This window comes from Pocillopora verrucosa, chromosome 3, assembly GCF_036669915.1.
Source record: "Pocillopora verrucosa isolate sample1 chromosome 3, ASM3666991v2, whole genome shotgun sequence".
Taxonomy (NCBI): Eukaryota; Metazoa; Cnidaria; class Anthozoa; order Scleractinia; family Pocilloporidae; genus Pocillopora; species Pocillopora verrucosa.
Genome location: NC_089314.1, coordinates 28,325,838 through 28,351,842, shown reverse-complemented (window position 1 = coordinate 28,351,842; position 26,005 = coordinate 28,325,838). Strand labels below are relative to the sequence as shown.

Genomic DNA, 26,005 nt, shown 5'->3' with positions numbered 1-26,005 from the left:
AATTGTAACTTTGATACGTTTCCTGGTCACGTCTGTATTGATTTATTGAAACAATAACGTGTCATATGCTTGTAAATGTGAGAACATCACAGGAACGTTTTCAGGCTTCTCAAAATATGACAACGTTCAGCCCCAGCTCCAAACTTAGACTAGCGTGAGAGCAAGCCCTCGTTACGAGCCCTTCAATACGAGCGTTTTTTCATCCACGAATAAGTTTTGGGACTTGAGTAACACTAGTTGAAGAGAGGTTTGCAGGGTGTCACGCGCGTGGGAATTTCTCATGGCGTGAAAAGACAAAAGAAAGTTAGAAGAAGGAAGCCGTCAAGAAGAATTTGAAGAATTTCTTCGCGACCTGGTGTCCAAAACACCACCATCCTACTGTGAAATTTACGGCTTACATATCAGCTGAAGAAATAAACTTTCTAAACAAAAAAGAGGCTATTTCACCAATTCGTTCAGCGGATTTCTTCTGTTCCTCAACAAATTGCAAATCGTCAACTCTATGGCGTTTAAATTGCCCTTTCTGAAAGGGAAGTGTAATTCAGACGGATCTTTGGATTGTCATGGTTTACCATTATTCGAGTGGAAGCAGTTGCGAGACAAAGAAGAGGCTATCGGTCGGGGATCCTATGGTTTGGTTTTTGTGGCGAGAAACAATTCTGAGAAGGTCGTTATCAAAAAACTGTAAGGTGAGGACGAGAAGGAAAAGCGTCTTTTCCTCAAAGAGGCAAAAATACTCCATGGGAATAAAAGTGAACATATCGTTAGGTTTCAAGCTGTGTGCATGGAACCGTGTGCAATGATGCTTGAATATTTGTTTTTCGACTTCGCTCCCTTCTTCAAATTCTTCTTGACGGCTTCCTTCTGCTAACTTTCTTACGCTAGTCTAAGTTTGGAGCTTGGGCTGAACGTTGTCATATTTTGAGAAGCCTGAAACCGTTCCTGTGATGTTCTCACATTTACAAGCATATAAGATATTATTGTTTCAATAAATCAATGCAGACGTGACCAGGAAACGTATCAAAGTTATAATTGTTTATTGTAGTGTGGTATGTCGAGTTGGTTTCCACATGCTGTGCGACTTTTTATGCCGCGACAAACTCATGGCAAATTTTGCATAACAAAAGGTAGCTAAACAGGTTTACAACGCGAAAACGCAGCTATCTTTCATGCATAATGGTTCATTATTATTTATACCACTCAGTAAAAGAAAAAAAATTAGTGACACTTAATTTTAGTCACGCGCGTTATCGTCGTGAGGATAAATGGGCTAAGCGCTTGGTGTCTTTGTACGAAATTTGTGCAACATGCCCTGGCATCCGTTCCGTGTTTTAGGATTTGGGGTCATTTTCCGCCGTTCCGTGCTTTAGGATTTGGGGTCATTTTCCGCCGTTCCGTGCTTTAGGATTTGGGGTCATTTTCCGCCGTTCCGTGCTTTAGGATTTGGGGTCATTTTCCGCCGTTCCGTGCTTTAGGATTTGGGGTCATTTTCCGCCGTTCCGTGCTTTAGGATTTGGGGTCATTTTCCGCCGTTCCGTGCTTTAGGATTTGGGGTCACTTTCCGCCGTTCCGTGCTTTAGGATTTGGGGTCATTTTCCGCCATTCCGCCATTCCGCCGTTCCGGCTTTTAGGGTCGCCCGTACTAGAACGGCCCTCAGCCTCTGGGGAATTCAGCCCAGTTCTTATTGACTTTGGAAAGAGCCTTAAGGTTTCATCTGTTACGTTGTACCGCAGAAACGGCACCGTTATGAAATGCAAAGGGAAAAGTTATTTAGCCCCTGAGGTTGTTAGTGAACGACTCTATGGCGTTGCCAGTGACATTTTTTCATTGGGAAGAATGCTTAAGGCGATATCGTCTTTGTTGGGTTTTTATGAAAGGGTCCGAGAATTGGTTAAAATGTCAACCAGAGATAAGCCGTCAGAGAGACCTAGCCTTTAAGCTTTCTCTCGTAAGATTACTGATGTTAAATTTTAGGTGTAGTATTTTCCAAGTCAGCAGACCTAATATCAGATAGAATCGCATCATTGCATAAAATCTCGCCTTCTGATTGGTTGACGAGGCGAGTTGTTTAGCGGGGCTAAGTGATATTGTTTCGCATCCACGTATACATAACAAATATAAGTAATGCTGTTTTCTTTTTATCTTGTTTTTATTCAAATATGTGATTCAAGGAAAATCCATTACTTGGCTCGTGAATTCCGCGTTAAATTGCACTTAAAAACCGATATCGCACTCATCGCTTCGCGTATCGCTTTTCGCGTGCAATTAAATGCGGAATTCCCTCGTCAAGTAATGAATCTTCCTACAATAGTTTCATTCAAGGTTTAGTTACAACAATTTCAGCGATTTTAAAATGAAGGACAACTTCTTCCCCATGATTCTGCCGCAAGAAATAGTTTATGACCCAGCTTACGTGAATAAGAACCTATTGACAACAGGATAATTGTAAATCATTTTTTATCAGTTTATTACCCTTAACGTGTGAACTACATCCGATTTTGAGGGGACAAAACGGCTTTCTAATGACTGCTGGAAGGGAGAAAATATATTTCTTAATTGGGTGTAATTCCGTGGCGCATTCAGTTTCTTGGCGATCGCTGCCAAAAAGCTGTAATGTCGTCTCAAAATCGGAGCAATTTTGTCCGTTTATGGACAAAATTAGGCGTAACAGTGCTGGTCAAAAATAAAATATATCGTACCAAAAAGTATCATAGTAACATCTTTGTGTAATTGTTTTATTCCGCCACGTTATTGAAAGAAGGACATTTTCTGTCTTTTAAAAATTGCTCATTTAAATAAATAAAACGCAAGAGGAGTAGCGGTACAAAAATAGTCAAGGTGCAATCGAATCGAAAAAAGCAGATCTAACGCAAGAAAAACAATAGTGAATAGTGAATAGTGACTTTATGCGTGACTTGCACAACTTCTTGAAAAAGACATGTAGCTCATCCAACTTGCCTTGCCACTGAACAAGGCGAGGCTCCATGTCAGCTTTAATATCTGCAAAATAGCCAAAACCTGAAATAAGACCTGAGAAAGACTGTAATGAGAGGCCCTATATGTTATCACATCATTCAAATAACTGTTGCAAGTAAACATTTTGTTTTCCTTGGGTAAATATTTTTGAGGAATTAAAAACAAAAAGCTCCTTTTGATGTGGCTAAATATCATTTAGGCAAAGTTAAACTGGAGCAAAGCTGGTCAGTGGGTTCACACTAACCTTTAAGGTACCAGCTCCTAAGCTCATCATTAGCAATAAGTTTAATTATTTTAATATTTTCCAAACTCATTTTCCAAAATTTTTATATTTCAACATAAAACACTCAATTAAGTCATATTATAGTATGGTAAACCTTCTTTAGCCAGTGAGAAAAAATCAGAACTTGTAACCAAAGAAAAAACAAAGTGTTATTACTACTGTTGTTCTACAAACCTGAGCCTTCCAAATCAATTATCTCAGTATGTGTACCAAAATCTCTTACAAAAGTGCCCTTGCTTAAAGCTCCTGAAAAGTACTAAACATTTGGAAAAATGCATTAATTACATAACATTGTGCTACCATACTACTTGAAGAAATGTTCCCTCACACCAATTTCATTGTCTTAAAGAGAATGTCTGCATGTCTTTATGCTACTTAAAGGACAGCACTTTCTAGAAAAAACTGAACTGGATTACAGTCACTCATTAGCAACACTAGGTTACACTACACCCATGGATGTGCCACCTAAAGTGCAGCCTATGTTAATTACCTTTAACTAAATAAGACACTGGGTTACACAGCACCCATGGGTGTGCCACCTAAAGTGCAGCCAAAGGAAGTTACCTTTACTAAATACAACACTGGGCTACACTGCACCCATGGGTATGCCACCTAATGTGCAGCCTATGTTAATTACCTTTAACTAAATAAAACATTAGGTTATACTGCACCCATGGGTGCGCCACCTAAAGTGCAGCCTATGTTAGTTACCGTTTACTAAAGAAAACACTGGGTTACACTGCACCTATGGGTGTGCCACCTAAAGTGCAGCCTATGTTAATTACCTTTAACTAAATAAAACACTAGGTTACACTGCACCCATGGATGTGCCACCTAAAGTGCAGCCTATGTTAGTTACCGTTTACTAAAGAAAACACTGGGTTACACTGCACCTATGGGTGTGCCACCTAAAGTGCAGCCTACAGTAGTTACCTTTAACTAAATAAAACACTGGGTTACACTGCACCCATGGGTGTGCCACCTAAAATGCAGCCTATGTTAGTTACCTTGAACTAAAGAAAACACTGGGTTACACTGCACCTATGGGTGTACCACCTAAATGCAGCCAAAGTAAGTTTCCTTTAACTAAAGAAAACAATGGGTTACACTGCACCCATGGTTGTGCCACCTAAAGTGCAGCCTATGTTAGTTACCTTTAACTAAATAAGACACTGGTTTACACTGCACCCATGGGTGTGCCACCTAAAGTGCAGCCTATGTTAATTACCTTTAACTAAATAAAACACTAGGTTACACTGCACCAATGGGTGTGCCACCTAAAGTGCAGCCTATGTTAGTTACTGTTTACTAAAGAAAACACTGGGTTACACTGCACCTATGGGTGTGCCACCTAAAGTGCAGCCTACAGTAGTGACCTTGAACTAAATAAAACACTGGGTTACACTGCACCCATGGGTGTGCCAGCTAAAATGCAGCCTATGTTAGTTACCTTTACTAAATACAACACTAGGTTATACTGCACCCATGGGTGTGCCACCTAAAGTGCAGCCTATGTTAGTTACCGTTTACTAAAGAAAACACTGGGTTACACTGCACCCATGGGTGTGCCACCTAAAGTGCAGCCTATGTTAATTACCTTTAACTAAATAAAACACTAGGTCACACTGCACCCATGGGTGTGCCACCTAAAGTGCAGCCTATGTTAGTTGCTGTTTACTAAAGAAAACACTGGGTTACACTGCACCTATGGGTGTGCCACCTAACGTGCAGCCTATGTTAGTTACCTTTAACTAAATTAAACACTGGGTTACACTGCACCCATGGGTGTATTACCTAAAGTGCAGCCTATGTTAGTTACCTTGAACTAAATTAAACACTGGGTTACACTGCACCTATGGATCTCTAACTATAGAAAATTCTGTGTTACTCTACACTTTAAGGTGTGTTAAAAAACAGAATCAGACATGCTAAAATTAAACAATGGTTCACACTTCAATCCTGAGCTCACCTATATTCCTACATGCAGTAGCTTTCAGTTAATGGAGCTCCATTAATTTCAAGCTGCTGTGTGATGGAATTAGTCATAAGATGGGCAAATTACATAGGAGACTATAGCAATTAAAGAAATACTCACAGAGGTATTTGATTCCTAAAGCGCACTCCGACGGATCGTCTGGACGCTGTATGAACTCAATGAATACACATTACCAATGATCTTGACTACATGATGTTAAATCAAGTTGCAAGTATAAAAATAATAGTTGCTTCTTACTAACATCAACACGAGCCTGGTAAAATGTAACTCTGTTAAGGATCAAATTTTTTGCCGTGTTCACATCTTCATACGGCTTCTTGAATTTATCCAGTGGTAGGGCAAGTTCTACAATTTCTTCAAGGTGTTGAAGGATTTCCCAATCTGTTGGACCTGAAACACAACAGCATGAGAGTAAATTAAAAAAGAAAAAAAAAAGATTTTACCTAAGACCTATGGAAAACATCTCTTGAAAACATTATTTTAGGAAATGTCTTACCAGACATTGAACTGACATGGATATTCTGCTTTGTAATAGCAGACTGTTGATCTGACTTCTTCTTTACTGAGATGCGATCGCCATGAAATGACTCTGGGCCATAGTTTTTCAAGGCAGCATTGGCCTCTGCTAGGGAATCTACCCTGTATGCAAGAAGACCAATGGATGCCAACAACTGTTCAGTGCTGCGCATCTCCATAAGGAGAGCACAAAGTTGAATGTTGCAAAGCTCTTCGTCCAAAAGAAAAACCAGATCATCTCGTATACCAGTTGATCTACAAGACAATTTCAAAGAATGATTGATTTTCTGAAGCAATGAATTATTTCATGTTTTTCTCTAAAAATGTTTTTCTTTTTCTTTTTCAATTACCAAACTATGAGTACTCCTTTCCTGACAGTAGGAAAACAATTTTTGGCAACCTTCCAAGTTTGGCAAAAGATCCTGAATGAGGATTTTAGTTTACTAGCAACAATTAAAAAAAAAAACCCCAAACTACACACTTAATTTCAGTTCATGCTTTAGTACAAGTCATGGCTTACAAAATTCATTTTGTTATGTAACAGTAAGGAAATCCCCTTTATGTGTTTGAATGTAATTTAATATGACAATGATCAAATGCCTACACACCTTCCCATGTTGCATTTGCTTCTGAGGCAATCCAGGCATGTCTCATCTGGAGCAATATCATGGCATTTGCAACCCTGACAAAAACAGGCACACTATCAAATAATTTATAATATTATAATTTCAGATAGAACTACACATTTATCATGCTTCCGATTATCTTCTTCAGAGTTCATGCAGATTTTTGGATCCAAAATTCAAGACTTTTCCCAGACCTTTTTTCCAAAACATCAATTTATTTTTCCAGACTGAAGATGGTCAAATAGGTGATCAATAGAGATCTTGAAAAATGCAGAAACCAAGCTTCTTTCATGATGCACTGCAAATGTACAATAACCATGGTGCAATTGTGAAACTTCTCATTCTGTGATTGAATGTCTTAGCTACAGGCGAGATTGAATTGACCACAGGGGAAAAAAATGAACTTATTAAGCACTTTTTGTAGCTATAAAAAAAACTCCAGACTTGAACTATTTTTCTAGACATTATCTTCAATTTCAAGACTCTTTCCAGGTTTGGAAAATCGAGACTTTTCCAAGAATTTATGACTCTGTGTGAGCCCTGTTCTTTTTACAGTACATGTATTCATACTTTCAGTGATTTTTAAATGTTTTAAAAGCAGAATGACCTTTAGAGAAGTACTTTCCACCTTTTTTTGACTGAATTAAAGCTACTTGATGTTTCTATCACTCACTAATTATTTTCCCAAATATTGGTAAAGATCAAAGTCATCTGAAATCACTGTAAAAAAAGTTGATGAACTGATGCAGCACTTTTATGTACCTCAACTTTAACAGCACAAGTTGCAGTTGCAGTTGCCCCATACTAATTTCTATATCATTTGAGTACTTTACCCTGATAGCATTGCAGATGAAACAGAACTCGACACTGACACCTCTACCACCTAACATGAATGAAGCATTCATCTTCTTCACCAAAAGAAGTACCAAGGTCTTGTAGTCCAGTACAACTAAGTTTGATAACAGAAATGGGAAAGCAAAAGTTAACATGCTAAACTTTCCAGGAAATTAATCTCTAATGTATCTAAAGAAAAGGGTAGTCAAATCAATTTCTGACGTAAAATAGTAATAAATTCCAGGTTTTATTTCTTGCTGCTGCAGTTAAACCTTGAACATGTTTTACAATATAAAAAACTCTTAATTTACTATAGTTTGACTACTGCTTCAATCTAGTTCTAGTCAGACTACCAACTGGGTAGAAACACAATAAATTGCTATAAATAGTATCATGAACAAGAAGTTGACTTTTAAAGCAAATTCCAAGACTAACATTGATTCTTACCCAGAAATTCAACGGTGTAATGTCTACCATCAACTGTCATTCCTTTTTCCTTTAATATTTTCTTCTGGTGGTTGATGTCCTCAAAAAGAATCTTGAGGTTGTCTCTGTCAACAAAAAAAAACCAAAAATCTATACAGTCATTATTATATTTAGTGCATTAAAGCCAAATTAGGGATATTGATATCAATCCACTTAGATCTCAGAGTGGATGCATGACCTGGTGATATTGCAACTGAGTGGGGCTTACAAAAATCTGTCATTGTGTTATTTAAGTTAAATGCACATACAACCACAAGCATATTCTAGCCAGAAGGTAGTAAAGAGTTCAAGCAAGTTGCAATTCACAAACCTGTCTTCTTGACAGTTGGCAATTGTCAATGTGTAGACTGATTTTGCACTTTGCTGGCTATATACAGCACCATCACGGGGAACAATTCCAAACAACATATGAGCTCTACCTGCAAAACAATTTTTTACACTAAATTAGTCAAGACAAAAACTGCACCCTTCACCAACCCATTTCACCTTACACATTATTATAATGACCACCTTCCATACAAAGAACTGCTTGCAAGGCCAAAAAAATTTAACAGTTATAGTTATTTTGATTTGGAAGTACAACACACACACACACAAAAAAAAAATATGTGGATGATTATCATACGGCTTCCAGCATATTTCACCAGCTGAAAAAGAGCTTACCACTGGCTGAAATTGCTCTGGAAAACAGACCTTTGGTAATTTTGAAGACGCAGTTGAGTAAAACGCCCGCTTAAGTAATAAAAAAAAGCCTGCTTATCTTTTCCTGTACAAGGCTTCGCTTACGAGAATAACTAAATAAAACAAAAGAAAGAGCTGCTATAAACATTGAGGCTCGCGATGGAATAGTTCTTTTTTTGTTCTTTTATTCCCTTAGCCGGGGCGCCAAGTATGAATATTAATATACCGACGTAAGACCAACGTAACTAAACATCTTACCCCGTCCTTCTGAGCCCTGTGATGTTTATCACGGATTGCCACGTTTTCGAAGAAACTCTCGCCATCGCCTGGAAAAGGACAAGCTTCCAATCAGGAACTCTAAGGCACGCCACGTACTTCGACATTGTGTCGTCGCCAACTAGCTCTTCCACACTCCTCTTTACTCCCATTTTTACAGCCATCTCTTCGACAATTTCATTGACGATGGCCTTCGCTTCCTTCGCCAAATGCGCACATGTTCGAAAGCACCATCGTCAAACTTTCCCTGTTTCTTTCGCACACGTTATGCACGTCCTTGATGACGCGACTGCTTCGCTGCTTCATCAATAGCACCTTTTCTGGAGTATCCAAATCTTCCTTTTCGCTGATCTCCTTTAGATTTGGGGAAACATTCTTTTTTTCAGCTCTTTGCGAGTTTCCACTGTTTGGGGGTGTCATGGCCACAGATGATGTCTTGTTCGTTGGTGTCGTTGGCATTTCCAAGCATCGTGAAGCACGTGGTCAATCTTTGTTTGCTTGGCCTTCATTTTCTTCGTCGATAGACATTTTACTGAGATATACTGAGTTCAGCAAATCTCTCAGCTGCGAAATGAACTCAGAGCTTTCTGAAGAGGAACGGCGAAGCAGAGTGGTTATCAACCCAAACGAGGAACAGACAATTTCCGTTGCATTAGAGGACTTCTTGTTCGAGTAATGGTGGCCATCTAGCAGCCGAATGTGGGCACTGTCGATTCTTTGAAAATCGCTTCGAAAACTGGCGACAACAGGCGACCGCTTAAAGTATTGCGTCGGCGTTGATCCACAAACTTTCGAACTTAGAATGAACTAAGTCAATTGTGGACTTAATTCAGGGCTGATGACCGGAGTGAAGGGCGAGAAACCCTTCCTAGGTGCCATCTCTACTGCTACTGAATCACGCGTTTGAAATACGAAACTGCAAAGAAAAGATAGGCGGGCAAAAACCATGACATTCGAATATCGACATAGTAACATTATCCAGCTGCTAACTCGAGAGTGTTGATAATTTAAGTTAGTCGGCCCATGACATATTTAATGAGATTAAATCAAATTAACTTCGGGATTATCACACCTGAAAAAGAGGAGCCCAGCGGGCTTAATACTTACAGTGCAAAGCACTTGTGTCTTCTCATGTATATACCACAAGTTTTCCATTTCCCTGACTAATTACTTTGTAATAGTGTTTATACATTGAGGAAATGGTTGGGTTGAAAGATAATACAAAGACTTGCCAGTAGATAGTTTTATTACAGTTTTTAGTCAGTTTATTGTAGGGCTGGAAAATAAACTAACAAGATTTCCGCTTTTAGGCTTGGCTAAATCTATATATTAAGGGTGGTCACCGCTTTCGGTTTGAGGCGCAGTGCAAACAATTATGTTCTGCTGACTCATTCATCGTTGCAGAACTGTCTGATGTGTTCTGTTTCGTCTTTTGAGAGATGCAGTGTCACAGTTTCTTAAGAAACTTCCGCCCTCTATTTTTGGATCAAAACAGATCAATGTTCACTGTTTTACTCAACTCTTCGTTGCGTCTATAAGGCTTTTAAAACGGGCCACTTTACTTCGATTAATTAAGCCTTTGGGAAATGATCTGAATCAACACTAACTTCGTTATACGCCTAAGAAGGCTTCTACAACATGATCTGTTTTTTCTTTTTGACTTTCGAAGGAAGACGATACAATTGAAATTCGTATACATTCAGACTCATCCCCAAAGGTCATATATAACGGTAATTGAACTGATTAGAGTACAATTTGGTCTGAAATCCTATATGTGATATGAAATCAAAAGTTTGTTCTCAGACCAAAATTTTACGACACGAACTTCAATTACCACTTTCCACGTTCTTTTTGAAAGCGTAAAATACAGAATCTCAAATGTTTCATTTGCTTCTTAGAGCAAAGCGAAATAATATCATAAAATAATGGATATTGGCGTTGCTTTTTTTACCTTTACGTGGAAAACTCTACGCACTGAACAACCGCGCCCTCAGGCAGTCAATTTTCTATAGTCCCTTTAATACGTTGTTAGAAACGACTGATCCTCCTCCTTTCCCCTTGAAAGCCATATTATCCCCTCTTCGTCCTTCCTTTCACCCTTCACACTCTTGAAATTTGACCGATCACTCAAAACAATCCTTGTAATATCTGATTCGTTGTTTAAATTTATCGCACCTTTCTCTTTTCCTGGGAAATAGATGAGATTTGAGGCAACGACAGTACGATTCGTAACAAGATTCTACTGCCGAGAGCCAACTAGATTACAAGAATCACTTGTGATTTCAAAATAGATCCAAATCGTAACTAGACTCTAGTCGTCACGTTCGCCATTTGCCGTCCACGTTTAAACTTCGGGCAAGGCAGTTTCAGGTACTTGAACTCCCTTGACACTTTTTTGTCTTCTTGTTCGAAAGTTCTCGCGTATGTCCCATAAATATATGTGAGGTGAAATCTTTTCTTTATAACAAATCCATTTGGAACACTAGGAAACCAATCTTTTAGCCACATTTTGTGCAGACATGGACGCATAAAAAAATGCTCTCTGTATTTTGTCTTAACGGCCTACAGATCGACTTTCATAACCCATAGAGACTCCAGCAACTGAGGCGTCAACTTTAAAATTAAAAGCCGTCCCAATCGTTTTATGTTTTGGTGATAGCGCTAATTACTTGATTATGCAAATCGTGATGTTGGCAATATGAACCAGACTGGATGGCTTCCGGATTGAAACATTGACCAAAATAGTTTTTCTTTTCTGGATTTTGTGATCGGTCTACAGAATTTTCGCTCAATCTTCTTACTCAATCAAGGGGCAAACTGAGATTTCTCCGTTTCGTCCACGTCAAATTGAACTCTTTTGTCCACTTTCGATTTGATTGCGTTGCATCCACTCGAGGCAATCTGACAGACGATAGATTAGGGAAGACCACCGTTTGACTTAAAAAGCCTTTCGTTAAAAGCTCTTGTTTTCTGATTGCAGGAGGAAATGATATGGCTTCAGCAGTGATTCATATCTGGTACTCGCTGCGTATCAGCGAACAGGGTTTCACTTCGCTGTTGTTAGCCTTACAAGAGCTTGTGGATTCTACTGAGCTGCTCACACTCACTGAAGAATTTATGGACATTCCTGCTGACCAGTTGATCCAGTTGAGAGACGTGTGGAACACGTGGCTGCGCCTAGTACAACGCGAAGGATCTGGGGTGACGAAGGTACGACAGGAAGCCAACTTGGGTGATTTTGGAAGAGAAGAAGGCATAAATCACTACATACACGCCATTATTTTGATACGGTATTTTACTTCGATGAAAAATACTAAAGAGCTTAAACGCGAGAATCCCACTTTGACAGGTCGTGGATTTCAACGGTTTTTTCGGAACTCTGACTTTCACTACAGCCTACCGACCGATGTACTTCCATTTACCGGGTGGGATTAAAATGCAGTCAAGAAAATCTGTCATGACAAATCTATAACGCGAATGTGCAGCATCTATATATCGCTTGTTCTTAACAAATCGATAGAAAAACTCAGACGAAATCACATTAAATGTTACTTCATTCTATCTGACTTCCTAAATGTCGAAGCTTTCTTGCCAGCGGATCGGAGATATGATCGCATCACCACTTCTAACCTACGGGACTATTATCCACTCACTGTTCTATTAACGAGATTCAAGGGCCCGCTTAATACTACCAATCCTTACGCGGTCATGTCCACTGAGGCAATCAACTGGGTCCGAAATTACATGCCGGAAGTGATTCACCTCTTGCCTAATATGATAGGCCTGGATGACCTCGTCCAGAAAGCTTTGAAAGACACACGAAACCCTGAGCTGGCTAATTTATCTGGAATGTCGGCTGTTTTAGAATACTCGAACTTAACTCAACAATTCGCCATGTTTCTACGTGCATCTCTCCTCTTTCCTAACACAGATGAAGATCTTGCATCGTTAAAAGGGAAAAAGAAAATCCCCTCCTTAAAATCTTTGGCTGCCTCACTTGGACTCCATCTCCGTGACTTTGTCAGGTGCGAGAACACAGTGTTCCCTTTTAAATGGGCCCTGAACTGCCGACGCCCGACCATGTTGAGGGGCTACGAGAGAACATTGGAATGGAAACTTCTTACTGCAGATGAGGGTATTGAAAATTCAAAAGAATGAATCGAAAATTGCCCCCTTACTTCTAACCGACCCAACAGTAAAAGAGAAGCATTTAAATTTTGTTTAAATATTTGAACATGCACGAATATATACTCGAACACTTTCGAATGTATTGAAAAGGCTAGGGCCCGCTTTCTTCTCTCTTTTTAATGTGAAGAAGAAGTAAATTTATAAAAATCAGAAAACGACCTTTACGAAATAAACTAACAAAACAAGACAATAAAATAAATACATAAATACGACGCGATAAAAAACTTACCAAATGCTGAGGGAAATATAGGAAACACGAAACACTCGCACAAAGGGGTTTAAAAAGCATTTCTAAGGGCTTGAAACGAGAAATGTATAGGGCATAGTAATTTACATAGCGCAAAAATGACACCGCATAAATGAATGCTGAAGTGAAAAAACGAACAGAATGCGCGTAAATTGGTACTAGAATAAAGCCGCGAAAATGTTTAAGAAAATCAAGAAATCAAAAGTTCTTCACAATACATGTATGTACCATTCGATCATATGAAAGCAATAGTATCAAATTAAGACCAAGAGATCATATTTCTTGATTAAGACTTGCTGTTAGTGATGCACAAAAAATATAGACTCATAAAACATATGCATCAATTACCAACTTCACTGAGTCAGTTTTTCTTGGTCTTAAAAATTTTATAGTTTGGTTTAACACTCTTGTCAATCCTTGTAATGGTGCTATTTTTTGGTTTTACTCTTCTAAATATTCAAGCTGACAGAGGCTGACACAAGTCTTGTTTCTAGCACTGGTAAAAATACCTACATTCCCCATTTGATTAATTTGCATTAACGTCCTCCTGAGTAAATTTTGAAGATCTGCTCCTTAGCGTTAACATAGATGTTAAGATTACAATCCTCAAGTTTGCTGACCCTTGTCAAATATAGAGAGAATACTCAAGGACTTTCTGAAAAGCATTTGTTATCATGAAAACAATAGCATATTCAGTTTATGATACTATTAACAAGAAGTCAAATGTTTGATCCAGATTTAATCCTTCGTTGAACACTGATGTGTCTCCTCCGTATGCTTTAATTTCTTTTCGGCCCAATCATGAATTTTGAAGGGCTTTATAAGACGAATCATAAACATCTAGGACTCAAAAGGTGACATACTGAAAGTGCTTACTTGTTATATGTTGGTATCGAAACACTTCCGAAACACTTCGTGAGCTCTTAGAAACCATTCTTGGACGAGAGTTTCCTCTTAATGTATAAACACCTTAACCTTTCCTTAACCATCCAAGAAGCTCTCTTATACTCTCTGAATTGTACTTGTGTCAGGATCACAAAGTACACATATCCCCGGTACTTATGACATTTTATAATTCCGCAAAATATTATGATGAAAAATGAACAATTTGCATGCAAGTTGAATACTCACTTAACTTATGCTTTAGTTCAAAACGGTATCAGCCTTGTTAATCTACCTTCGCCCTGCCAACTACCCATTAGCTTGAGGTTTCGTGCAAGAAGGCACCGAGTTCCCTAGCATTAATTTAAAAGAATTAACCCAATCCACGAACCTTTTTTTGACTTTTTAAAACATAAAGGACAAAGACTTTCCTTCATGATTGCGAAAAAATTTTAGATTTTATTTCTTTAATTTTAACCAGCATGCAATTACATTTTGTTGTTTTCATCATCATTCTTTGTCATCTCCTTTTTTTCTAGTTCTTCACTGTTCGTCCCATTAAAATTACTGTTGTTTGATAACGGAAACATACTTTCCTTGCCTACAGATACAAAGCAACTACTAGGAAAACAAAGCAAAAAAGGGCGCAGTCTTTTGTTGGTATTTATTTCATGTGTGCTAGTCCAAAAAAGCGTAATAATTTTTTTTTAGGAGACATATTTAGTATATTTACCTTAATTTCCTCCACGTTTTTTTAGTCTCTTGCTTTTTGAAAGTGCTGTGAAAGCCAAAGCTCCTTTACTGTCATGTGGCCGGTACTCAATACAGAAACCTGTTTATCGCTTTCCGTCGTACTAATCAACGCAGAAATTACCCTTTTTAGACAATTACCATAAAATTGAACACGATGTTCAAACCTCAGTTGGCCAAGAGGTAGCTTAGTGTCCGAGGAAATGATCAATTTTATCAATACTCACGCAAACATACAAAAGAAAAAAACAAAGTAAAAGCAGAACCATTAAAGGTAGAGATAATATGTGGAGGACTTTGTACAGCGGTAATAAGCTATTCCAAGTGAAATGTTCCATGTGTCTTTTTAAATCAGTTGTAACTCTGCAACATGAATCAGAATTAAGAACATGAGAGAACTTCTTCGATGATGTGCCGTCTAAACTATTGAGATCACTGTAAAGATCCGGTCTGAAGATCTGGTGTTAAATATAATACTTAATGATTTGAAATAGGGTCAGAACTTGGAGAACAAAGCGTTTCATCCCTTCTTAAGAATCCTTGGCACTCAACTTATTATTAGACTTAACAGCCCACAGTTCTCGATTAATTCTTTATGATGCTTTTAGTTCATGATAAAAATTATACAAAAGTTGCCCGAGTTCCGTTCATTCATTTACGATTCTAAAAACCTCGAGTCCGTTTGGAACCATGAAAGCAACAACAACAAAAACGACTAAAAAGAAATGACAAACAAAACAAACAAACCAAAAGTGAAAAGAAGCCTCGCTAACAATAATGTCCAGTTATCTTTAATCTGGCACTAGAGAGGGAAGTTTTATGGCACACATTTCTTGTTCATCTTACAGGCAAGCACGTCCATTTGTTTGCCATCGCATCAGTCATTTACCACAGGTAAGATGCATAATTGAAACATAGCTAGTCCAGCAATCAACTCAAACATTCAACTTAATTCTATTTAGTCAATTCTTACCCGTATTTACACCTGAAAAATGGCGTTTCCTTCTTCTTGTGTCTCTCTTGGTTGTATTCATTCTCTCACACAAAATACTCTTAACAGATTTTTTAACCTAATGAAAATTTAATTAAAAGAGGTTCGTCACTTCATACATCTTGCCGATCATATATTTTCCTGCATTTAAGTCTGTAATAAGCAAATTGAGATTAACCTGCCGTTTGGGGATAAAAACTCACTGCTTGCAGGGTAAAACTGAGGTGACCACCGATTTCAGACGAACATTAGTTCAGTGGGTGTGAGATTTTTACAGAGGGCTTTCTTTCACTTTGGAACAACAAGTAGCAAACCAAAAGTACCTTAGGAATTCATACGTTCTACTTGATACTGTAACTGCATAGTAAGTCGACGTTTAAAAACCTCGCCGACGTAAAACTATATCCACGCACTTTTTTTCCCACTTGCCTTACTTCTGAGCTTCAAGCATTTGCTTTTGAATACTTTAAGAACAAGTCTCTGAAAGAATCAAACATCTTGGGAAATGAAAATTTTCAACCCCCCTTCAAATTTTGCATGCAGTTAGGCACTCAGGGGGGATGTACAAAAATTCCCTTTTTAAAGGTCGCAGCACTCTTGTTGCCATGGTAACAACGGCTGCTTGTTCGAGGCCTGGGGCCCCATTTTCATACAAAAACGTCGCAAAAAAAGAGTGAAATGTTTATTTCTCTATCTCAAGCTAAATACAACATTACAAATTGACACTTCTACCATACATAGTGACATCATTCGTCTTCACTTTGATTTATTCAATTTTCCCTGAGAGTGAATGTGAACGCACCAATAGATTATTCATGTCGGTACAATTTCGGTCATTTTTGTTGTCGGATAAAACAGGGAAAACGTTTATCTGAAATTCTCCAAAAGTACACCGATTCTGGAACTGAGACTATCCACCTAGCTGGTTATAATATTCTAGCTTTTAAATTTGTAAAAGTCTCTGCGGGTCTGCCTCTACTTTTTATAGGGGCAATTCGCGAAAAAAGGTCAAAATCAGATATTGCATAATTTGGCGATGTTGACATCTGATGTTCTCAACAACAAATGTTTCAGACGAATGAAACATGCACGGCTTTGGAAGAATGTTATCTTATGAGCAATATCCCGAAGAGAAATCTCGACTCTGGTAGTCATCTTTTAAAAAAGAAATTGATCAAACTTCATGGAGGACTACTCGACGTAACTTTAAACATATACCTCAAATCGTGTGCATATCATCCAGATTCCGAGTGCTGCCCCTTTTTTCATGAAAATTGAGCAACCCGAAGTCCTCTGAAGATACACTGATATACTTGTACGTCATTTGAAACATGTTGAAGTCGGCTGATCTACACTGAAGTATCCTCACACCGATCAATTGTCATAAACATGTACGTTATCACGATGGCGTGACGCTGCATTTCTCCATGAAGTTTCCATCGGTCGCTCCAAAAAAGACAGGAAATGGATATTTTTCATATATGTCAGCAGATTTGCGCTTTCTGAAGTAAAAACAACCAAAAAAAAAAAGAGGAAAACCTTGATTGACCGCTCGTAAACACCCAGAATCTAAGAGTATAAATCGTAACTTGTCAGCGGCAGTACTACATGTAAAACCCAGTTGCAACCAAATCAATTTGAACGACATAGGCATCTCCTTACAAAGAGCAGATAAGGGCAGTTATCATTTCCTTGTGACAGGAACTGAGATATTTAAAATCATCTGAAAACTGTTAAAAAAATTTGCATAAGATATGACGAGGAGAGACTTGTCACCGCCGCAGTGCTATCGAGTCAATCGATGTTTTCTTCCATGTCTTGATAATGAATAAATCATAACAAAGTTCGAAATAAAAGATTTAATGAAATCATAATGTCATAATTCCACCTTTCAAACATCTTATTATCCACACGCAAATCGCAACTTGTCACTTGAACGAAACTCCCCAGTTTCCTGTCCTTCAGGAAAAAGAACAGCGATTTCATCACCATTATTTTCCATACTTTTCTCCCGGATATCTTTTACAAGCTTAAAGAAAGATGAATATAGCGTAATCTCCCAGTGATTTACACGAGAGGAAGTCAAAGGTCTCTTTAATTTTCTCCTGAGGTGGCCGGCTCACTAGGAAGAAAAGGAAGATCGTTCGGTCTAATAACGTTAGTCTGTGGAGACTATCAAGCTAATAGCTGAGAAGATTGTGCCCTTTGGTTCATCAGTGACAGCATGAATTATTTCAAATCTGTATTTCTCGGTCCAAGCGACATCAAAAATAGTTCCTTTGTAATTTTGTAAGCTCTTTCTAGAGCATTTTATTGTCAAGGGAAATAAATCTCAAGGCTCAAAGCCAATTTAACGTTCGAGCATATGAAAGACTCCCTGAAAAAAGCTTAATTTTGGAAATTGATTGTGATGAAATCCCTGTTCCGTTTTCTGTACTGCAGGGATACTGAGTAGTTCAAAATCTCCACTCTGTGATGATTTTCGCGCAAGTAGTACAAGTTGCTATTATGACGACTGGGTTTTACATGTAGTACTGCCGCTTACAGGCTGCGATTTCTGCTCTTAGATTCTCAGTGTTTACGAGCGTTCAATTGAGGTTTTCTTTTTTTTTTTTGGTTGTTTTTACTTAGAATGCGCCGAAATCTGCTGATGTATCCAAAAATGTTCATTTCTCGTCTTCTTTGGGGCGATCGATGGAAACTTCATAGAGAAATACATTGTCACGCCATCGTGACAACGTACATGTTTATGACAAATGACCGGTCACGGAGGATAGTTTCGTGTAGATCAGCCGACTTCAACTTGTTTCAAATGGCATACAAGTATATCAGCGTATCTTCAGAGGACTTCGGATCGCTCAAATTCCCATGAAGGAAGGTGCAGCACTCGGAATCTGGATGATATGCACACGATTTGAGGTATATGTTTGTAATTATGTCGAGTAGTCCTCCAAGAAGTTTGATCAATTTTTTTTAAAAGATGACTACCAGAGTCGAGATTTCTCTTCGGGATATTGCTCGTAAGATAACATTCTTCCAAAGCCGTGCATGTTTCATTTGTCTGAAACATTTGTTGCTGAGAACATCAGATGTCAACATCGCCAAATTATGCAATATCTGATTTTGACCTTTTTTCGCGAATTGCCCCTATAAAAAGTAGAGGCAGACCCGCAGAGACTTTTACAAATTTAAAAGCTAGAATATTATAACCAGCTAGGTGGGTAGTTTCAGTTCCAGAATCGGTGTACTTTTGAAGAATTTCTGATAAACGTTTTCCCTGGTTTTCCCGACAACAAAAATGACCGAAACTGTACCGACATGAATAATCTATTGGTGCGTTCACATTCACTCTCAGGGAAAATTGAATAAATCAAAGTGAAGACGAATGATGTCACTATGTATGGTAGAAGTGCCAATTTGTAATGTTGTATTTAGCTTGAGATAGAGAAATAAACATTTCACTCTTTTTTTGCGACGTTTTTGTATGAAAATGAGGCCCCAGGCCTCGAACAAGCAGCCGTTGTTACCATGGCAACAAGAGTGCTGCGACCTTTAAAAAGGGTATTTTTGTGCATCCCCCTGAGTGCCTAACTGCATGCAAAATTTGAAGGGGGGTTGAAAATTTTCATTTCCCAAGATGTTTGATTCTTACAGAGACTTGTTCTTAAGTCTTTTTTCGCTCAGCTTTTTCACGTAATTTCAAAAGTCTATATAATATAAATACTATGGGTGTACAAGGAAAATCGTTGGGAGCAATTCTTGGCCTGTCGAAGCTTATGATAAAAAAATAAGGACTTACCGAATCGTCTAAAATGCAGAAACTCACAAATATGAAAACTCCTTGGAATGAATTCAAGATGGTGAATATGTAATGAAACACAGCTGTTGATGTAATGAACGTGAGAAAGCCAAACGACCACGTGATACCCAGAATTGGCAGCAGCATTGCAAAACGTCTCAACCAATCCTTCACGTGCTTGGCAGGTGTTTTGTTGTTTTTGGTTTTAGTCGCTCTGAGTATCCCACGAAGCAAGATAATTAACAGAATTGAGTTGATCTAGAGGCAAAAATTCACAAGAGGATTGATAAAAGAAGAAAAGATAGAAAAAAAGAAACAAAACAAACAACAAATCGAAATCCTTCTTCTTGTCTCTGCTTACGAGTGTTTTGCCCTCATAGTTTACCATTCCTTTTATTCCTAAGATTTTCTTATCTCCGACTAAGCTTCTTAACCATGATGACATGCATAAAAAATAGTTTTGATTAAGCCAGAAAATATATATATGTTATTCACCAGACGGGAGATCCGTATTAGGAAAAACTGTGCCCGAGGCCTTGGATACCGCCTGAGGCCGTAGGCCTCGTACGGTACAAAACACAGAAGGCACAGTTTTTCCCAACACGGACCGACTTTGGCTGGTGAATAACATTCTTATTTTTTTCTAAAACCTAACAAATGGTTGCGAAAAGAACCGCCCGCTGTGAGCGGGCCCGATGGAGAGAATACTGCCCGCTCTCGGAACAAATAAGATTGCAGGATTTGTAGAATACCGTCCGCTCACGAGCTGAGAAAAAAATAAGATCAGATATTTTTTCGAAAAAATCCACTAGTGCGATACCCTATATTAAACCTCATATTAAACGGTGTCTGCATAAAATATATCTTACACCATAAAAGGAGCACCATTGTTAAAAGAGTATACTTACTAATAGGATTACGGCAACTGGAGCAACAAACGCCCAATAAATGAGCCAATGTTCTGTTGTAAGCCAACAGTTATTTGCTGCATAAGACTTGACTCCAGTTACTGTCAGAGAAATGGCCACTATTAGGACTGGAACACCTGGAACAGCCAGAAATGAATTAAGTATTAACAAAAGCAACTACAAAATTTTCTGACCCTTTTAAATGAGGCGTTATATTTTTGTGCTTAAAAACGTCCAATGCATATGGGGATGAAAATGTACTTGTTCAAGGAGTGTTGCTCTTACCCCATCCTAGAGCGTAGAACCATTTCTTTTTCAATGCCAGAATTTCTGGCCGTTCAGCCTTTAATATAAGGAAGTACAACATAACACCATGACACAGCATCCAGAAAAATACAGACAGGAGGGAATAATGGAGTAACACTGCTGTTGTTGTGCATAACTCCTGTGAATGTAAAATATATCTATGAATAAATGAAAAATATTATATGATACGTAAAATTAAGCATGAATTTTGAATGGATCTTTTCTATGATCTGTTAAAGGAGAGAAGCACAGATGACATCACAAGTAAGACTCTTCTACTTCCTTATATTGAGCAAAGCAATTCCATGCTGCAATGCCTCTGTTTTGTATTAGATCACAGAAAACTAAAGATGAATCACGAAAATCCATGACACACGGGTGCGCCCCTTTGCCTCCTTTCTGTTCTTACTTCATTTTTATCTCATATTTGATCTATTACTGAACAGCAGTAAAGACGCATGGACACAGTTTTTTTAAAAACGAGTATCGAAACACATTTGATATTTACCTTTGGTCTTTCTGCTTTTCCAGCTATAATAATTAGAAGACAAGAAACCGAAATGGCAGCAAACAAGTGCAGTAACATTTTTATCCGAAAACTTCTCAACTTTTTCCAACAGGTTAAGATTGTCACACAAGTGAGCACCAGAAAGAAAAGTGAACATGCGCAACCTACAGTAGAAATATATTTGAAGTACGGCTGATGACGAGGTTTTACCTGAAACGAAAACCAGAAAAAAGCTGTGAAGGAATTTTTATGAATTAGGCAACAAGTAGCAACATGAAAAGAAACAAGAATTTAAAAAAGTAGAAGTTGTGTAATATATTTAGAGGTAAAAAGTACGTTGTGAGTATTTTATTTTGACGACATGAGACCAGTGACAAAATCGAAAAAAGTAACAAATAGTAAATCAAAGAGTTTTTGGCGACTTGTTTGCGATTCTAGTGAAAAAATAAAGACAATGATCGAACAGTGTCTATTTCAAAATATCGGACTGAAGAGACTATATATAACACTCACTGGCTTGTTGTTCAGTAAGACTGCAAAGATGGTTAAGTGATCACACTCGCACGTAGTTACGCGCGAGTTTGACTCACGATCAACGCGAACACATCCACGCGTCAGCCACGTCCTGTTTGATTGGTCGATCTCCCAGAAAACGCACTGTCCAATCAAATCAGAACGCTGCAATGAAAGTGTTACGATTAAAACTTAGACAGCAGGATACGTTGCAAAAAAAAAAAAAAAAAAAAGAGATAATGCATGAGAGTAATACTAATATAAACTCTCAAAAAGCAACACCAAGCTGATTCATTTCCTCTATGAAATAATACCCTTTTTTCACTTGGTTTTTAGGACTTACTGTTCAAGAGACGCTATACTGGGGAAAAATTTATATTTCAGCAACCAGAGTCATAAAATTTTCCCTGGAACCTTTATGAAGTTGAATGATGACCTGAGCTGCCAACAACTATCACTGTGCTCAATTGGATAGGTATAGAATAAAAACGATTTATCGACGATTACCCTGATTAAGAACTGAGGTCTATTTATATTGTCCAGCGGCATTTTTTTAACCCATAAAACTAACGGGAGTAGGTTTCCCATGCGCTGTTGTTGCCACTCGTATTACTAACAATACATAACAATCAATACCTTGTTATTGTGATTAAAAGCCAGCTTGATAGGTTTATTCAGGGAACCAGATACACGATCATGAATAGTGACTGAAACAATGCTTGTACCACTCCTCCGAAGCCTACTTCCGGCGCTCTGATTATTACTGGGTCCATCTACTGGAAGCCTAAGGACATTTTCAAGTGTTCTGTAGGTAATGGTGGACATGCGAGTTTTCACTGTGTCCGAGATCGCTGAGCCAGGAACAAGGATTGTTGCGCCATATTGAGCGAAGTCAACCTTCAACTAGGAATGAAAAATGCAAATACATATTCACTCAGACCGAAAGGTCACGAAATTAATGAAATATGTCATTAAAACCGATTCATAGTTACGGAAATGTTCCTGAATTAACTAACATTATGGTTCAAAGCAGTCTAAAAAGATTTAACATCGACCTTTGACTTGCCTCATGTTTTGGGTTCCAGCGATCAACTCTAAGAGCGATGTTTCTTGATAATAACTCCGATTTATTAGTTGAGTTACCAAGGTTACTGTTCACTTGAAAAGCAAAGTCGTCCATAGTCTTCAGAAGTATGTCAGTGATGTTTTCCCTTTTCTGGATTTTAATAAGTCAAGTTTAAGATAATAAATTTTCTGCAGTGAATGCAAACAATCGGTGAATGGGCCTATGAAGGGTTCCAAAAATAGCCTTGCAAAATTTAAATCCATTTGTATTTTTGTCCATTAAAGATTAAACAGTCAGGTATTCTTAATTAATAAAAAGAGGGTTTAAAATCACTTTGGGAGATCTTGCTATAAGTATGTTATCTTACATTGGGTTCAGGCCGTTTGTTTAAAAAGCTTCTAGCACTCAACCGGGATTTAAATAATGATTACTCTTGGTCTAAATTTCTCTTGTTTGAGGCTTCATTAGTGCCACGTTCCATCCTAACGTAAAGCAAAAATGAACCGAGGAAACAAAAAATAAACAAAAACAAAAGTAACATTTCACAAGAACCTTGGTTTGCTAAATTATGCTTTGGACTACCCATGCCGGTCCTTGGCATATCACCTTACCAAATGAAAAATAAAAAAAAAATTGAGTATACTTCATCATGAGAACTATGGACTTATCCGACATATAATCATATAACGTGTGGAACTTGTTGTCTCTCTTTAGAAGAATAAAGTGATGGCTAAAGGATTATTTACCGTTCTGTTTCAATCATGAAAGAGAAAAATATAGCTGGTGATAGGCAAACAAAACAAAGAAAAAAAATTCAAACTTTTCTCAGGATCAGCAAATTACCTCCTGCAACAGCAACCATGTTTTTGTATTTTTCTCATCCAGTAAATTACTTGCCACTCTCACGATGTTTTGTTGGTCCGATGTTGCGCCGATCGCGCTGTTGTTTTTTATCGAGTTATACTGCACAAGTTGTTTGAGCATATCCACGGAGAGAGAAAGTTCGCTTAAGTTGAGTTTAAGCTCGTCCCCAGTCTTTGTCAAATTGAGAAATTTTGTGATGACCGTGCTTAAGTGGGTGGAAGGGTAACTACCGGTGATAATGGCATCAACCTGGTCGACAAGTTAAGAGTGGTTAGAAAGAAAAAAAAAACATGATCGCTTCAAGATACACTTCTATTCACGAAGATTTTTATATTACCGCCTCAAGGTTCGGAATGGTCATGGTAACGAAATGCGACGTCACAAAAGGTAACGTGATGGCAAAATATTTTGAAATGAAAGTGCTAACTTGCTCTCATTTTTAAGGAAAGTAACCCCCCTTCTAACCGACACAAACGGTTTTATTCTAAGTTTTGGAAAAAAAAAAATGGCGGCATTTTGAACACCATCCTGGCTGGGGTTGTTCCCATGGTGCGGTGCAGAGCAATACAATAAAGGTTTCCTTCTTAGTTTCTTTATCGAAACTTGTACCTAAATTGTAATGTAAGATTCTAGAAGGTATCCATTCGACAATTTCTCGGGATTTTTCGTTGGGAGAAGACCTGCAGCGACTGTTTATTTATGAACAAACTTCCATCATGTAGTTTGATAGTTTTCTGGTGGGAAGTTATCAAAGGAACAAAAAAGCCTGATCAAACAGAAGCCTCGACCAATGTACTCGACTCTGTTTTTCCGGCTCACGCCTAAAACAAATCAAACTTGGTATTAGCTTAAAAAACACCCAAGATTTGTATACCTCTTTCTGTAGATCTGTAATTCCGTTTGATTGCTCTGTTGATCAACATGAGGTAATATGTGAATATAAAAAACCATACATGCTTACATATCTTTATTGTTATAGATTTAGTAATTGTGGTTGTAAAAGGTAGCAGTATTTTAATGTTAGTCTCCGAATATGTCTTGTAGGTCAAAATTTCAAAGTATTTCTTTGAACTTTCTTTTGAAATTTATCGGGGAAAGAAAACCCCAAGGAAACGAAGAAGCAAATGATACAGGTCAGTTAAAATCGGTCGAGTCTAACTTCTGACGCATCGCAACTTTGGGAAATTAAAGATTCTCCTAGAAAGTCTATTTTTGTCTCTTTTTGTATAAAGAAATAGTTGGACAACAATATAATTACCGTTTTTAGGAAGATGTTTACAGCATCTGAACTTGTCAATACAGTTAAGTTCATCGCAGTTACTTTTGTAGAGACCGCTCATGTAATAACCATTCTTCTGGCATTCACTCCAACCTTCGTTGTTGAATGAAATAGCAACATCTTCATCGTAACAGTCTTCATAACTGCTGGGATGATCCGTTGGATGGCAACATCTTGCCTCATCGATGTGGTTCAAAAATGAACGAAAGGGACGATGAGATCCAGTTCTGATGCCATTCATGTAAAAGCCTTTTGGACATAAAGCCCAGATATTATGTCTTAAAAAAAGGGAACAAAAATAAATTGAAATTTCTTGGTTTCTACTTTTTTGGGGGTATTACTTTTGGCGAAATTGGCATTGATCAAAGTTATTATGTTGGAGTGTGACATAGAAAAGGCGCGACATTCAAGAAGAGTTTGGCTCACCCATCCAACGTGCGTGACCAGTTTGCATTCACACATCTTGAAGGCTGACCGGCGTAACGCGGCTCCGCAGCATCGCAGCATCTTCCTTTTTCCAGGCGTCCAACTCTTTCATCTCCGGTTTTGTTTTGACTCCTCCAGAATCCCTTTAGGTAGGTGTTATTTCTTGGACACACCGACCATCCCGGGGTCCTATCCAGGCTTTCCCACCAGTTGCTGTTGTCACATCTCTCGCTCAAGACACGATGGACCATAACAAATATCAGCGTCAAACTGATCAAATGAATGATAAACACAAATTGCATCCTCCTTTCACTTTACCTCGATGTGACACTGCAAATAGAAAGTTCAGTGCTATGACTTAACTTTTGGGAAGAAATCTCTTAATCTCTGAATGTCCTTTGACATATATTTTTTTACCTAATTTGTGCCAGAAATCAACTCCCTGACTCAACTCTCTAGGTCAACCGTATCAATTGAAGCTCATTTAGGCATTATAGCGCATAGCGAGGCCCTGTTTACTAACTTCACTATGGGATGAAAAATGATAACGTTTAATAATCGTAGTTTTATTGTTTTCAATGTCATTGCTTTTTTTTTCGCTTT

At 38.1% G+C, this 26,005-nt stretch overlaps 2 protein-coding genes and 2 pseudogenes across 5 annotated transcripts in view; 2 read left to right on the top strand and 2 right to left on the bottom strand.

The window, feature by feature from the left end:
* LOC131795845 (uncharacterized) overlaps nt 1-1,975 on the top strand; it is a 3,526-nt pseudogene extending 1,551 nt beyond the window's left edge.
* Nucleotides 1-25,704, bottom strand: part of LOC131769993 (adhesion G protein-coupled receptor L2-like) — a 54,091-nt gene extending 28,387 nt beyond the window's left edge. The window contains exons 1-13 of one of the 3 annotated variants that reach the window (XM_066163280.1): nt 25,403-25,704; nt 24,956-25,254; nt 24,572-24,606; nt 23,677-23,946; nt 22,834-22,983; nt 22,404-22,670; nt 21,768-21,932; nt 21,255-21,464; nt 20,726-20,885; nt 20,441-20,577; nt 19,533-19,790; nt 15,716-15,812; nt 14,432-15,105 (exon numbers count right to left, since the gene is read on the bottom strand). In XM_066163280.1, coding sequence (XP_066019377.1) covers nt 15,089-15,105; nt 15,716-15,812; nt 19,533-19,790; nt 20,441-20,577; nt 20,726-20,885; nt 21,255-21,464; nt 21,768-21,932; nt 22,404-22,670; nt 22,834-22,983; nt 23,677-23,946; nt 24,572-24,606; nt 24,956-25,254; nt 25,403-25,704 — 2,367 coding nt within the window. In that variant the 3' untranslated portion in view covers nt 14,432-15,088. Of the gene's footprint in view, nt 1-14,431; nt 15,106-15,715; nt 15,813-19,532; nt 19,791-20,440; nt 20,578-20,725; nt 20,886-21,254; nt 21,465-21,767; nt 21,933-22,403; nt 22,671-22,833; nt 22,984-23,676; nt 23,947-24,571; nt 24,607-24,955; nt 25,255-25,402 lie in introns of those variants that run through there. The other 2 variants (XM_066163282.1, XM_066163283.1) reach the window with 2 other exon arrangements.
* LOC131775476 (uncharacterized) lies at nt 2,132-9,707 on the bottom strand. Of its 2 annotated transcripts, none has more exons than XM_066163327.1 (9): nt 8,658-9,707; nt 8,029-8,137; nt 7,680-7,783; nt 7,232-7,347; nt 6,381-6,454; nt 5,753-6,027; nt 4,612-5,646; nt 3,435-4,537; nt 2,132-3,001 (listed from the first exon to the last, which is right to left on the bottom strand). In XM_066163327.1, the coding sequence occupies exons 2-7, from the start codon at nt 8,124-8,126 to the stop codon at nt 5,426-5,428; spliced, it is 888 nt and encodes a 295-aa protein (XP_066019424.1). In that variant the 5' UTR covers nt 8,127-8,137; nt 8,658-9,707; the 3' UTR covers nt 2,132-3,001; nt 3,435-4,537; nt 4,612-5,425. The 2 variants fall into 2 exon arrangements, with proteins under 2 accessions (XP_066019424.1, XP_066019423.1); XM_066163326.1 differs by having other exon boundaries at nt 3,435-3,516; nt 5,356-5,646; nt 8,658-9,706.
* Nucleotides 11,660-12,833, top strand: LOC136280021 (uncharacterized; annotated as a pseudogene).
* Nucleotides 25,705-26,005: the final 301 nt, after the last annotated feature.

What these genes read in the sequence shown, in the direction of transcription:
- LOC131775476 (XM_066163327.1), bottom strand. Translation starts at nt 8,126, where the DNA reads ATGTTGTTTGGAATTGTTCCCCGTGATGGTGCTGTATATAGCCAGCAA. An exon ending in TTACACCGTTGAATTTCTGG is followed by an intron (nt 7,348 to 7,679) that starts GTAAGAATCAAT and finishes TATCAAACTTAG; the next exon opens with TTGTACTGGACTACAAGACC. An exon ending in AGCAAATGCAACATGGGAAG is followed by an intron (nt 6,028 to 6,380) that starts GTGTGTAGGCAT and finishes ATTGTCTTGTAG; the next exon opens with ATCAACTGGTATACGAGATG.